The sequence below is a fragment of the Eptatretus burgeri genome, chromosome 5 (genome assembly GCF_056783735.1).
Source record: "Eptatretus burgeri isolate ZD-2024b chromosome 5, Ebu_testis_v1, whole genome shotgun sequence".
NCBI classification, from domain to species: domain Eukaryota; kingdom Metazoa; phylum Chordata; class Myxini; order Myxiniformes; family Myxinidae; genus Eptatretus; species Eptatretus burgeri.
The window spans coordinates 99,519,845-99,533,989 of record NC_140965.1 but is presented as its reverse complement, the minus strand read 5'-3'; the positions used below and the strand labels follow the sequence as shown (position 1 = coordinate 99,533,989).

General features: G+C 45.0%; 1 protein-coding gene and 1 long non-coding RNA gene across 3 annotated transcripts in view; one reads left to right on the top strand and one right to left on the bottom strand.

The window, feature by feature from the left end:
* The window catches only part of LOC147027044 (uncharacterized), a 2,629-nt gene extending 149 nt beyond the window's left edge, over nucleotides 1–2,480 (top strand). Inside the window, exons 1-3 of the long non-coding RNA XR_015058645.1 lie at nucleotides 1–19; nucleotides 524–656; nucleotides 2,248–2,480. The exon at nucleotides 1–19 is cut by the window's left edge and continues 149 nt beyond it. This is a non-coding gene — a long non-coding RNA (uncharacterized LOC147027044). The remainder of the gene's footprint in view (nucleotides 20–523; nucleotides 657–2,247) is intronic.
* The window catches only part of LOC147027043 (inhibitor of nuclear factor kappa-B kinase subunit alpha-like), a 79,320-nt gene that overhangs the window by 10,810 nt on the left and 54,365 nt on the right, over nucleotides 1–14,145 (bottom strand). For both annotated transcript variants that reach the window (XM_085883142.1, XM_085883143.1), the window contains 2 exons: nucleotides 12,336–12,439; nucleotides 1,840–1,889 (listed from right to left, as the gene is read on the bottom strand). In XM_085883142.1, the coding sequence (XP_085739268.1) occupies nucleotides 1,840–1,889; nucleotides 12,336–12,439 (154 nt within the window). The remainder of the gene's footprint in view (nucleotides 1–1,839; nucleotides 1,890–12,335; nucleotides 12,440–14,145) is intronic.

Sequence of the window (14,145 nt, the reverse complement as noted above, 5' to 3'; positions counted from 1 at the left end):
CCACCGAAGATGGAAGGAGGTTATGTTTTCACCCCTTTCTGCCTGTCTGTTTGTGTACAGGATATCTTAAAAAGTTGTGGACGGATTCGGATGAAATTTGGAGGACAAGATTGGTGTGTGACAAGGATGAACTGATTAGATTTTGGTGAAGATCCGGATATGGATCCGGCTCCTACAATTTTTAAGTGATTCTTCACCATAAGTGAGAGATGGGACTGAAAATGATATATGGCATGATATTTCAAAAAAGTTATTGGGCTCGATATGTTCCACTGGATTAGGTATTGTGTGATGGAGGTATGCGCTCTACCGAGTGCCCTTATCGTTTCGTTTGATTCCATCAAGTTTTGAATCTATTTTATTTTGTCCTTCTTGACATTTTCTTTCTATTGGTGGGTGGGGTGCAATTGGAAATGTCCGAGCGATATAACCACAATGTATGATACACAGTAATCAAATAAGCAGTGCGCATGTTTTTGCTTCATGCAAGTAACCCAGGTTATTTTTTTTAAAATATTTCCAGGAATTATTGAGGCAGCGGTCTGTTGGCTACACACTGTCCAAATAAAGTGAGGTGTCGGAAGAACATGTTACACACATGGGAACAAGATCACCCTTGGTTACTCTGCTTGTACTTGGAACAAGATCACCCTGAGGTACTTTGCTGGTACTTTGCATGGCAAGCACTCTGCTCAGATATACAATTCGAGAAGTGTGTGTTTATTTGACTGATTACACTCCTGAACCGCTGGTTGTACTTGGGTGTGCCTGGGACGGTTTTTGGCAGTAATAAAATTCATAGTCCAGAGCTGTTAAACATCCCGATTCATGTGCAACGTATTGCGCCGCTTCCAGTGGGCAATTACAAGTCATCCCATCCATGATTCTGGGGGAATTAACCCATCCATAAGGATAGGTTCTTCACTGATAGGAAAAGATTATGAACCCTCCCGTAGATGCCTTTAATGGGCGCAGATTTTGATGCGGTTGATACACTTTGGTACATCATGAGTGATCAAGGTTGTGGTCAAGTTTCATTAAAATTGTGTGTTGTTTCAAGGAGAACAAATACCTATTTTTTATTGGGGGGGGGGTCAACCCCCCCCCCACCGTAGACCCCCTTAATGAGCGCAGATTTTGTTGTGGTCGATAAACTTTGGTACATCACGGGTGATGAATGTTGTGGTCAAGTTTCATCGAAATTGTGTGTAGTTTCGGAGGAGACAGCAAATACCTATTTTTTTGAGAGGGGGTCAAAAACGCCCCCGTAGATCCCCTTAATGAATGCAGATTTTGATGCAGTCAATAAACCTTCGTTAGGCATCAGATATGTAGCTTGTGGCCAAGTTTCATCAAAATCGTATGTTTGGTTCAAGCGATAATGATTGAAGTGTTTACGGACTGACTGACTCGCTGACTGATTCACTCACTGACCAGGCAGTGTCCATAGGTGAGTGAGTCAATCGCATTAGCTCACCTGACTAAAGTCCAGGTGATCTAAAAGGGGCAATCACTTAAAGTAACGCATCTTCCTCAGTTTCAGTTTCAGCATTTCATTGAGAGAACATTAAGCCTGGTGTTGACTTAGTGGTTAAGGTGGCTGGCTTGAGATCCTCGGGTCCTGGATTCGAGACCGTTATCTGCTGAATCAACACCAGATGGGGTTGACTCAGCCTGTCACCCTTCCGAGGTTGACGAAATGAGTACTCGTGTACTAGTATAGGGGGCACAGCATCAGTGGTATAGTCACGCCCCAACAAAATGATAGCTACACGGCAGCCAAGCTGCCATACGCAAGAAGAAGAATGAGGGAACAAAAAGAATGCTGAAAGATCTTACCACGAGGCTTCTCTCGCAGCTCCCTGTACAGCTCCAGTGCCTTCACCTCCCTAAAAGGCAAAACAAAATGTGAATGGTTCATAACACTCGGTTCACCACAGCTTGGTTCTAAACTCAACCGCACATTCTGAACAATTTCACTTTGTCATGGAATATTTAGTCTGATGACAAAGTGCCAAACAAACGTGCAGGCTTAAAATCATAAAACTTTGCTTTCTGATGCACGGCTTGAAGCCAGAATAAATACCATTGCTTTACTGCAGCGATCAATTTATGTATGTATGAATTAATGGAGGGAATAAAAACATATTCATGATGCAAGATCTCTTTCGGCAAATACTTACTCCAAAAAGCCAGGCTCACATCTACTCTTTGTATGCATTTTTTTTTCTCTCACCTATTGAACAGGTTTTCAGTCTGTTCAGTCCCATTCTTCCCTTCAGGGCTTCAAGACAGCTGTTCACCACGACCTTAGATCATCCGCCATCCACACTCATGATCTCTTCTACCCCATACCCAAGCACTCCCCTTTTCCAGGTTATTGTGCCCCCCCCACCTCAACTATTTTAAGTTATTAGTTGTGGGTTGGTTTGTTCCTTTTTGGTTTAACCCCCACTTTCCACTTCCTTTTCCTCTTCTTCTTGCTGCGTTTCAGCTTGTTCACCTCGTGCCTGCCCCATCCTTCCCTACCCTTAATTTCACTTTTTCTTCTTTTGTGTTGTTGGTGTTTCTCCCTTTCCATCCCATTCTGCTCAAGCTCTTCCACAAGCCTCGACAATGTATACTAAAAAAATAGAAAAGTCTGCAAATAAAGCTCATGGTGAGATGTGTATACCGATTACAAGAAGGAAAGCAAAATCAAGACATTAAACAAAACATATGAGTAAAAAGTAGGCGTTTCAAACCCTTTCCTTTCCTGCCATGCTCACTCACAGGTGAGAAGCATCCTAAAAAAATATATTAAAAAGTTGTACAAACCACCACTGTTCCACATATTCTGCCTTCCTCATCTCACTTATCTCTGCACAGCAATAAACCTTTGACATTTTCAAATAAATATCAACATTGCGATCAACATACACTGGTGCAACTGATAATGACGACAATGTCTGTCAACTTTGAATAAGGTTCAACAGCACAATAAAAATGCACTCATCTCACGCTTATCTTATCGTACTTCACAAGATAATTTCATGACAAACAAGACAGTTTGCCAGGACAACTTGGTCTTGACCAACAATCGTAAATATAATACATATATATTATATATATATATATATATATATATATATATATATATATATATATATATATATATATATATATATATATATATGTATATATATTGTTACTGATCCGGGGGTGGGGGCTTCGGACGAGCGCGTCAATCACTGTCCGTAACCAGTTTGGGTTTTTGCACCCTACTCTCGACAGCCAAATGTTACAGATTCGGCGCTACCCTAACCACCGCCGTCTCCGGGGTTATAACGCCAGCTGGTTCGGCACAATTCTCGGGTTACGCGTCTCGAACCACGATACCAAAATACACCTGTACTTTGCCAGCTGGGGGAATAGACCCCGGTTACAGACTGGTGTTGTCAGAGACCGAGCGGAGTCAACCAGTCTGAAACCATTTTGGTTTTTATATCCAAATCGAGCGGATCGTTCCTCGACGCGGCACAAATTAATTCAAAGCGGCAACTTCATACGAATCAGCCAGATTTATTGGGGACAATGGGGAACACGACACAAGCAAAACATTCACGACAATGTTATAATTAATCTATAACCCGTTCTTAAGTAGGGAGCTACGGATTACGGGTTTTGAAGGGAACTCTAACGAGATAAACCTTAGACGACATGCAAACAAGACATGGACAGCATGCAGACAATACACAGAGTACTTGGTGATGTTTCATGGACGAGAGGAAAGTGTCAAAGGCACGAATGTTCTGCGCGTTCTGACCCCGCGCAATGTCGACAGCACAAGACTGTCAGATCGATGGTGGGTTTCAGCTGGTTTTGAACAAGGTCCAGTATACAAGTCCAGGCCTGGCCTGTTCACCAGACCAGGCCAAATCGAGGTGTTGGGCTCCAGCAGGCGGATCGGCAAACGTGTCGAGCCGTGCCGCGAGTCGGGACAGAAGCTCCGTGGTTAGACGCAGGTTGAACCTGTCGATGACCTCCTCTCAAAGCCGACTCCAGACTCACACAGCAGCCAGGTCCTCTCAAAGCAGATTGCAGCCTAACTCTTAGGTTCAGTTACTCCCTCGGCAGATTCGACCCTCAGGTTCAGTTCCTCCTACTGCCGATAGCACACTCGACCTCAGGCAGATCCTCTCCCAGCCGATGGCAGACAGACCTCATTCAGTCCCTTCCTTGCCTTTCTTTCGGCTCGCTCTTCACAAAAAGCCGATCGCAAAAACCCTCATGCAGTTTCTCGTATTGCCGATCGCACCACCTCGGCGCTCTCGTTGCAGATCCACACTGCCTTTCCTTCGTTCCCTCGCCTCGAAGCCCACTGGCTCCTCCCCTCAGTTTCACTTCCTTCTCTCAGCCACCCCCCTTGGCCGACTGGGCGGGGCTGCGTACGGAGAGGGGAATGAAGAACAAGCTCTCGGTACACCACCACCGCACGAACAATAAACAGACTCTTACAGCTCCCGACACACATGCAACGTCCATTTACCGAACAGCCTGGCTAAACATGCATTTAATGGGGGATCTGGGCTAATCCTATATTTAATAGCATTCTAAGGGCCATTTCCACGATATATATATATATATATATATATATATATATATATATATATATATATATATATATATATATATATATATATATATATATATATACATTGTTACGGTTGTGGAAATTCGCATTACACCAAAAAGGACCCAAAGGTGAGATATCTCTGTAAGTACATGTGTAGTTCGCCCAAACCCGTTGTATAGAGGGAATTTGTGCGATTCATCCGGGCTGCGACGCTTTGAGTCAGTCGTTTTTCTGTTCTATCTTTATTTTGAACCAACCACGTCTCAACCGCCATCACACAATAACTACGCCACCGCCACAATCTACGCTCCCACATCATCGCATCACCGCCATTCCCAAACGGCACCATAACCATCAAACCACCACCGAAAACCCTCCACCACTTTCATCTCTCTCCTTCTAAGGCCATTCCCGCACCACCTGTGAACACTGAACGTCGAGCTGTCTCGGGCCCGTTCGGCGCTTGGTGCCGAACGCACCGAGCCGCGAGCACAAATTGCGGCCTTCCGAGGGAAAATTCGGATCAAAAACGCTACACGCCCACTTTTCCTCCGTCCAATTAACGAGTGCGGGGCGGCTTGGCCCCGCCTCCAGGCGCGTGTGTGTGAAGTCGATATATGCAAATTCTAGGATCAGGGGAGGTTCACCCCCAACATTTCCTCCGTCCAATAGGCGAGCGTGGCTCTGCCCCCGAGCTCATCCTGATCCGGAAATTTGCATATGGGTTCTCCTGCCGGCCTATAAAACACAGAGCGCAGAGAGTTTTGGCAGAGTCAGTTGTGGTGGCAGAGAGTGGAGTCAGGTGGCAGAGGAGGCACCGAGTTGGGCTCTGCAGTCGGCTGAGGAGAGTTGTGGCAAGACGCCAAGGAGCTCGGGTCCGAGGCGAGAAGGACGGCGGTCGGCGACGAGGTCGCGGCGGGAGATCGCTCGTCGCGGGACCCAAGCCAGCCAGCCATTCTCCCTCCCCCAGAGCATTAACAATTCCCCCCTTTCCCCCACGCTGAGATAGTGCAACAAGGGGGCCCTGTTCCCATCCCACTCCAAACGTCGTGCCAACGAAACCCGCGAAGGAGCACGGAGTCGGGGGCACAGCCATGCGGCCATGTCTGCGGCTCGTCCGCCAACGCGCCACGAGGACGCGGGTAGGACCCACCCAGTCTCGCGGACCTGGCCGCTCCTTCAGGTCCCGCGCACATATTGGCCTACAGGCCCGTCTGCCCCCTTGTCTATGAGGGTGGCTTCTTTCCTTTGCTTTTGAGTAAATGTGTGTCAGCACCATGTCTTGTAAAGTAAAACTGTACAAGTGTTGCCGTGTGTACGCGTATTCGGTTGTAAGTCTGCGTCGTTGTTTCTTTTGTTTTCCTGATATAGGTGCATTCTGACTGTTTGGCTGTATATGTGTGCTCTCCGTGTGTCGCGTAATAAATGTGCATTGTGTGAACTTTTTTCCCGTTTCGCTTCGTCTTTTCTTTATTGACTCTCCATCCTGCTTCACGTAAAGGGTTCGTAGTGGGCTTAATACGCCTGATAATTAATCGGAACCGTCGAGGCTGACGATAACACCGCTCGGTTATCCCGATAGCACGGAACGGACCGCTTCAGCGGTTCGTGTCCGGAGTCGGCCTGCGGCGAGGTACGATCGCCCGGTCGACCATCCGCGCAGGTACTTAGGTAGATCGAATTTGGCGAGCAACCCTATCCTGCGCGGATGGGCAATTAGCACGGTCGTGGTAGGGTTAAACCCCCACCCGTGACTAGCTCCCGGCGTTGTTCCGAGAGGGTCACGACAGAATTGTCCATTCCGGTTGGTGAGGCGGCCGCCATTCAAGTCGAGCGGCCGATCGCACGCTGGCGGGCGCGAATTCGCAACAATATTATAACATCAACTATCTGTGTGTTTGACTTCGATGCATTCCTAAACTGCTGAATGGAAAGAGTTGAAAACAGGTGGTTGTACTTGGGGGTGGGGTTGTTTACAATGTCGAGGCTCGTATTAGAGCTAACACACAGAACGTCCAAGGGGAGCCAGAGACAAAAGGGACGGGAAAAGAGAGGAGGACAAAACAGAGAACAGAGACATTAGATCTGTGAGGGGAGAGAGATGGGTCGGGGTACAAAGGGTGAACAAAATGGACAGGACAGGGACTTTCAAGTCCTTACATGACAGATTGTATTTACCAAATGAAGACATGAGTTTCAGCAGGGGCTGCTTGTAGCCTATGTTGATCTCTGTAAAGTGTTTGATTCAGTGAATCGGCATGTCCTCTGGAGGATTCTTGGTCGTTGTGGGGTGCCACCAAAACTGATCAATCTGATGTTTGAACGATACTCTGGAACTGAGAGTGCTGTGAGATGTGGAGACTCTGACTCTCTGACTGATTCATCTCTCTCTGACTTATGATCTCTGACTCCTTCAGTAACTCAGAAACTCAAACTCAAACTCAGAAACATGACTCAGAAACAGGTTCAGTAAGTTCTGTGGTCGTTCGGAAGACGTCAATCAAATACATCTACATACGTCAACATGCGTTGGATATAAGTTACACATAGGTTCAAAGCATGTTACTCATAGGTTAGAAATAAGTTTCAGGTATGCTAAACATTACCTCGACGTGTTTCGACTTATGGGTAACTTACAAGTAACTTGTGTCGACGTGTGTCAACGATCGCATAACGTGCCTACAACTTATGGCCAGCGTATGCGGAACGTGTGAGTCAAACGCTGGCATACGTTGAAAAATTTTGAGCATGCTTAAAATTTGTCGACGTGCTCGGCGTACTACGACGTATGCCAGCGTGCTTCAGCGTGCTCTTAACGTATACAAAACTTACCCATAACGTATTCGACGTGTACAAGCGTATTCGGCAAATTTTTCATACGTAGGCATACGCTGGCTAAAACGTCAAGGTGAGACAGGGCATGACGGTGATGTTGACACTTCAATGTCTAGTGCGGTTATGATTTGAATCGTCGAGCGGCAGCCTATTAATAACCTACGCCGAGCGGCAGCCTATTAATAACCTACGCCACATGATCGTCGGCGATACGCTGCCGCGAAATGCATACGTTAGACTATCGTTGGGCATACGTTGTGAACGCCGACAACACGCTAAGCATTCGCTGGTATAAGTTATCGAAACGTTCTGTGTACGTTACTAATACGCTATGCATACGTCCAACTCGTTATGAATACGCCAAAAACTTTTTTGAAAAACATCAATATTTCAGCGTACACCAGCGTTTTACATACATTTTGATACGTTGCCATACGCTGCCAAAAAGGTCAAGGTGCGACAGCCCCTTTAAATCCGGGAGAATGGTACCATCCCAGCCAAGGCTGGATGTTGGCAAGCTCAAGGATGAGAGGGTAGCTGAGGAGTTTGCGAACAGGCTGAGTGGACACTTGGGGGGTCTGGGTGCTTTGGGAGGTCCTGAAGAGTAGTGGCGTGCCTTCAAGACCACCGTCCTTGATAATGCCGGTGGATGTCTTGGAACTCACTGCAGGGCAAAGAAGAATTTTGTCTCTCAAGGGACACTGGATACCATTGACCAGAGTCACAGGGCCAGGCTGAATGTCAGAGCTGAGCTGTTCAGGAAGCTGAGGCATAAAAGGGTACGTGCACTGAGGGTGGATAAGGAGGCCTATGTGCGAGGAATCTGTGAGGGGGTCGAGCATCACCTGTGGACAGGTGATTCTCGTCCCGCTTACAGGGGAATTCGCGCATTGCGTTCATCCAAGCCCATCCCTCGGAGCACTGCAGTTCAAGCAGAGAGTGGTAGGCTCTTGACAGAGGTGTCTGAAGTGAAGGCCCGCTGGGCCGGTTACTTTGAGCGGTTGTACCAGGATGACCCACCAGCTGTCGAGTTGGACGTCAAGGGTGTTACAATCCCTGTTGCTGACCCTCCAATCAACTGTGGTCCACCTTCACTTGTGGAAACACGGGCTGCGTTGAACCGGTTGAAACGGGGTAAAGCTCCAGGGATCCGTGGCATCCATGCTGAACTTCTCAAGGCTGGCGGAAATGCTGCACTCGTGTCATTGCATGCAGTTTTGTGCTCTGCCTGGAACACAGGCATCATCCCAACTGATTGGAAGAGGGGCCTTGTTGTCCCTCTCTGGAAAGGGAAGGGTGATCACCAAGACTGCAATAACGACCGAGGGGTGACGCTGCTCTCAGTGCCGGGCAAGGTCTTTGCTCAGATAATTTTTCATCGGGTTCGCCATCATCTGCTTGAGTACCAGCGTCCAGAGCAGTCAGGTTTTACACCAAAGAGGTCAACAATTGAACGTATCCTTGCTTTTCGGGTCCTCACCAAACGCAGACGAGAGTTTTGGTAGGGGCTGCTTGCAGCCTATGTTGATCTCTGTAAAGCGTTCGATTCATTGAATCGGGATGCTCTCTGGAGGATTCTTGGTCTTCGTGGGGTGCCACCAAAACTGATCGATCTGATGTCTGAACTCTACTCTGGTACTGAGAGTGCTGTGAAATGTGGTGCTACCATCTCCGACTTATTTCCAGTTGTTACTGGAGTTTGTCAGGGGTGTGTACTGGCCCCCACACTTTTCAGCACTTGTATGGACTGGATTCTCGGGAGGATGTCGGAGAGATCAAGCTGCGGTGCATCGTTTGGGAATTTCAAGATCTCGGACCTTGATTTCGCAGATGATGCAGTCATCTTTGCGGAGACTTTAGATATCCTTTTGGGGGCCCTCCAGGTGCTGAATAAGGAGTCGGAGCCACTGGGATTACTGTTTTCTTGGGACAAAACCAAGATCCAGGCTTTCAATGACATATTGGATGTTGCTGTCCTGTCTGTGTCTACCAGATCTTGAATGCGTGGTCGAATGCCAGAGAGCTCAACGCAAGTCCCCTTCAATGTTCAGCTTGTTTCTGTACTTGGTCTTGACAGCAATGAGCGTGGAAAATGCAGCTTCAACAAAGATACGTTGATCCAAACATTGTTATAATCCAAAGAGCTTGATGTGAGATCAAAGGGTAAACAGGAAGGTACGTGACCCAGAACGTCTCTCGATCCAGTTTTTTTAAAGTCTTCTTCAGCCGAGGAGTTGAACTTCAACCCAAGAAACTCCTCTTGCACTTCGTCTGAAATATCAGCTACTTCACATTGAAATGGGTTCCTAATGAATTTCCAGGCTTCGCAGTTCTCATCTATATCCAGAAAGTATCTGATAAATTCTGCTTTCAATTCAATCAGATGAGTAATTATTTGTTTCTTTAACTCAGAATCAAGGTAACTGTGAATGAGAGCAGAATCCAAGTCAGCAAAAGTGGCTGTATTTCCATCCTGAATTCGACATTTCCAGAGGTCGAGTTTGGCCATGAAGGCTCGAATGACGTCATGGTGCATGATTATGTTGATGTTTTTCCCTTGGAGTTTGAGGTTGATGGCATTCAGCACTTCAAAGATGTCCACCAGGTAAGCTAGAGATAGCAAAAATCCTTCAGACTGGAACTTGTTATGGAGATGTGCTTTCTGTTGCGAATCTAGAAATGTTGCCACTTCTTGTCGTAGTTCATAAAGCCGTCCAAGCATGTTTCCCTTCGAAAGCCATCGTACGTTTGTGTGGAAAAGCAAGGCTTGATGGTCAGAATCCATATCCACACACAGCTGTTTGAAGACGACTGTTTAAGGCTCCAGCTTTGATGAAGTTTGCTACCTTGATAGCCAGGTTCATGACATCCCTCATTTCAGCAGGTAGAGTTCTGGATACTAAGGCTTCACGGTGAAGGATGCAGTGCGTACCTATAGCAGATGGACTTTTTCTTTCACTCTTGATATGAAACCAGATTGCAAACCAAGCACGGCTGGGGCTCCATCAGTACACACCCCTACCAGCGAGTACCACAAAAGTTGATTTTCCTGGAAGAAGTTTGATACCACTTGAAAAATATCTGTTGCTGTTGTATAACTTTCCATGGGATAGCAGAAGAGCATTTCCTCTTTTACACTATTGCCTGACACGAAACGAGCATACATCAGTCGCTGAGAACACTGAGCAACATCAGTCGTTTCGTCCAACTGGATGGCAAATACAGGAGAAGCTCTTACTTGGTCGAGAACTTGATCTTTGATGTCTTGAGACATTTCATCGATCCTTCCCTTGACACTATCGTTTGATAGAGATTTGGGAAAGCTTGTTTGCACTATCCTTCCCCAGAATGAGCTCTGCTGCACGCAGTACACTCGGTTTTACGAGTGTCTCTCCGATGTTATGGCTCTTTTTGCTCTTTGCAATAAACATGGTGATCTCATAGGAAGCCTCAACACCCTTTGAAGTCTGTTGCCAAAATGCTCCACTGCTGTCCAAGCGTGAAGGCCGCATGCCATCATTGCTCAGAGTCTTGTAGCATATTACGCACTGGTGTACCTCTGTGTCACCCTTTTGGAGGGACACAAATCCAAATCGAATATATTCGTCAAGATACTTCCACTTTTTTGCACTCATTGTGAATGATTTAGTTTGAAATGGATACTGCAAATCTGTGAAAATTAATTTTTTTAATATTAAAATAAATATAAATTTTAATATTAAATTTAAATAAATGTTACATTTTAAAATTAATTTTAATAGAGAAAATGGTCGGCCCAGCCTAGTAGTGAATAGAAAACGAAAGTTATTAAAGGCGATACTTTTGTTTTTTTAATGTTCATCACGATATTATGCAAACTCTTGTGAAGAGAATTCCAAAAATAATTAGAGAAATTCCTACTTTTTTCTCCGGGCTCGTGCCCTATCCGGAAATTACTCATGCCCCCATAGCCCCCCCCCAGGTTAAGAGCCAATGCTTAAGGCAGTTAAAAAAATTCATAGCCACCAGGATTTGAGGAGGGAGCTGGAGAGTTCATGGAACACCTTACCCTGCACAGTCTTAAGAAAAAGGACATGGGAAGGGTCTTTTCAACTCTTGCCTTGCTTTTCCGAACACGATCTATATTTCCGACTAGCTGCGATTTTGTCTGAATCTCGATTTACCCCAACGCTGATGGAGTGAGCCAGCAAATTTGATTGGCCGAGATGGTGTAATATATTGTCCAAGTACTGCAAAACTGGAGTGTTTTGGAAGTGCCATCGAGGAGATTTGTGTTCTACATGTTCAAGTATGTAATTAAATTGAAATAAAATAAAAGTTTTAAAGGCTGTAAAAACAAACAAAAAATTGTTTTGGATGCCATTGATGCACCATCCTTCACACCATCGTATTTAACACATTAAATTAGTTCTTCAGGGCTGTTGTTTGTGTCCTTCATGCCATCCCTAAAAACAGTAAGTTTCCAGTTTGGAATGATTTTCAATTTTGTTTTCAATTTTTTTGACTGCCAGACAGGCACACAGAGTAAAAAACTTTACCGCACTATGTGATCTGAATTGGATTCCATACAATTTTCCAAATTTAGAGCCAAAGTACTGCTAAACTGCAGGTTCATGTTCCGATTCATGTTCTGTAGTGTTCAAAATTAAGTAGTTCTTCAATCATAGACTAATAACGTGAACCAATTGTTTCATCGCACTTTGTGCTGAGAGTAATAAAATAAGCCATCATAAAAATGGGGGAATTAACCTGTCTGCAAGGATGGGTTCTTTGCTCATCAAATAAACAATCGTAAAGCTCCTGCTGAAAGGCTGACATTGATCTTGGCAAAAACACGTCTTCCTATTCTCACTTGACGTCTCCCCATTCTCATAAAAAGACTCACGTGTTCTCAAGGATGTCGGCTTGCCTTCGGGCATTGGGGCTTCGCTGCAATTCCACAATCTTGGACTGCACGCACATCTCGTCGAGCTCACTCAAGTCACCTTCCTGTTCACCACATGGCTTGCACATTAGTCACTCTCAGCCCTGACACTATTTTCAAAACATTAACAATTCAATGTCTGCATCCTTTCCAATCCGCACAGCATGGTATGTGGTATAAAGTACTTGTAGCTTTCCGGAGTCCTCATTCAGCCCAAGTTCAACAAATGAGGAAAGAAAAACAAACAAGTAAACAACATTACCATGGGTAGACAAGGCCAAACAAATGATGTGACAACATGAGTGTGTTTAAGAAGTGAATGTGGGAAAAAAGCAAAAGGCATCACTGTGCCATGAGCACAAGTAAACATTCTTCTGCGTAAACGGTCAAATAAAGTTAGCATTTTATCCAAAAAGTAGTTTTTGCATTTACTGACAAAAATAAAGCCTAATGGATGTCAATGAATATATGAATCAAAACCACTGGATATTGGTGTCCATTAAACTGCACATGACGCTGAAGAAGATGATCCATGAACCTTGGAACTTTGGAGATGGCACATGAAATTGACTCCAGCAATGTTTCACAGTAGAGCGAGAAGAGTTTTTCCCTTTCATTCCTCAGATGTTCAGGGGACTCAGGTGAGATACAGTTGCTGATATTACCCATCACTGTGTCATTCTGAAGCTAAAGTATAGCTTTTTCAGACTGTGGACACAATCGTTTATGCCATGCCGAAGTTAACATTCCAGGAAAGGTCCCTTAGCAATAGGATGACTTGAATGGTTTAAAATTTGTCCTTAACCCTTTTGAAAGAGCCAAGTGGAATTTTAAAAGGTAAGAAGCAAAGTTTACTTGTAGTGGTTTATACCAATCCTGAACACGATTAACTTCCTGATGGTACAAGAGTGTCCAGACCAGGATAAAGGCAACTGTACACTTTTTTTGTACACACAGTGCCCATAGAAAGTATACACCCCTTTCAAAATGTGCACCTTTTGTTGAGTTATCGGCTGGAATTAAATTGCATTAAATCAGACTTTTTCAACCTTTATTTACACATCGTAGCCCACAACTTCCAAGTGAAAAACAAATTCCACAAATTTCAGAAAATTAATTAAAAATACAAAAGTAGAATATCTTGGTTGGATAAGTGACCACCCCCCTTATAACAGCAATTGTAAATTAGCTCAGGTGTAACCAATCACCCTCCAAATCACACACCGAGATAATTGGCCTCCACCTGTGTTAAATTGTAGTGATACTGATTATTTCAGAATAAAATCAGCTGTTCCTATGGGCATCCTCTGCTCTGACATGCACTATCCAGCAAAGACTCAACCATGAGGAAAATTAATTAAAAATACAAAAGTAGAATATCTTGGTTGGATAAGTGACCACCCCCGTTATAATAGCAATTGTAAATTAGCTCAGGTGTAACCAATCACCCTCCAAATCACACACCGAGATAATTGGCCTCCACCTGTGTTAAATTGTAGTGATACTGATTATTTCAGAATAAAATCAGCTGTTCCTGTGGGCATCCTCTGCTGGATAGTGCATGTCAGAGCAAAGACTCAACCATGAGGCCCAAGTTGCTTTCAAAAGACCTCTGGGATAAAGTTGTGGAAAGGCACAGATCAGGGGATGGGTATAAACATATTTCAAAGGCCTTGAATATTCCTTGGAGCACAGACAAGCCAATCATTAAGAATTGGAAGTGTATGGCACCACCATGACCCTGCCTAGATCAGGCTATCCCTCCAAAATG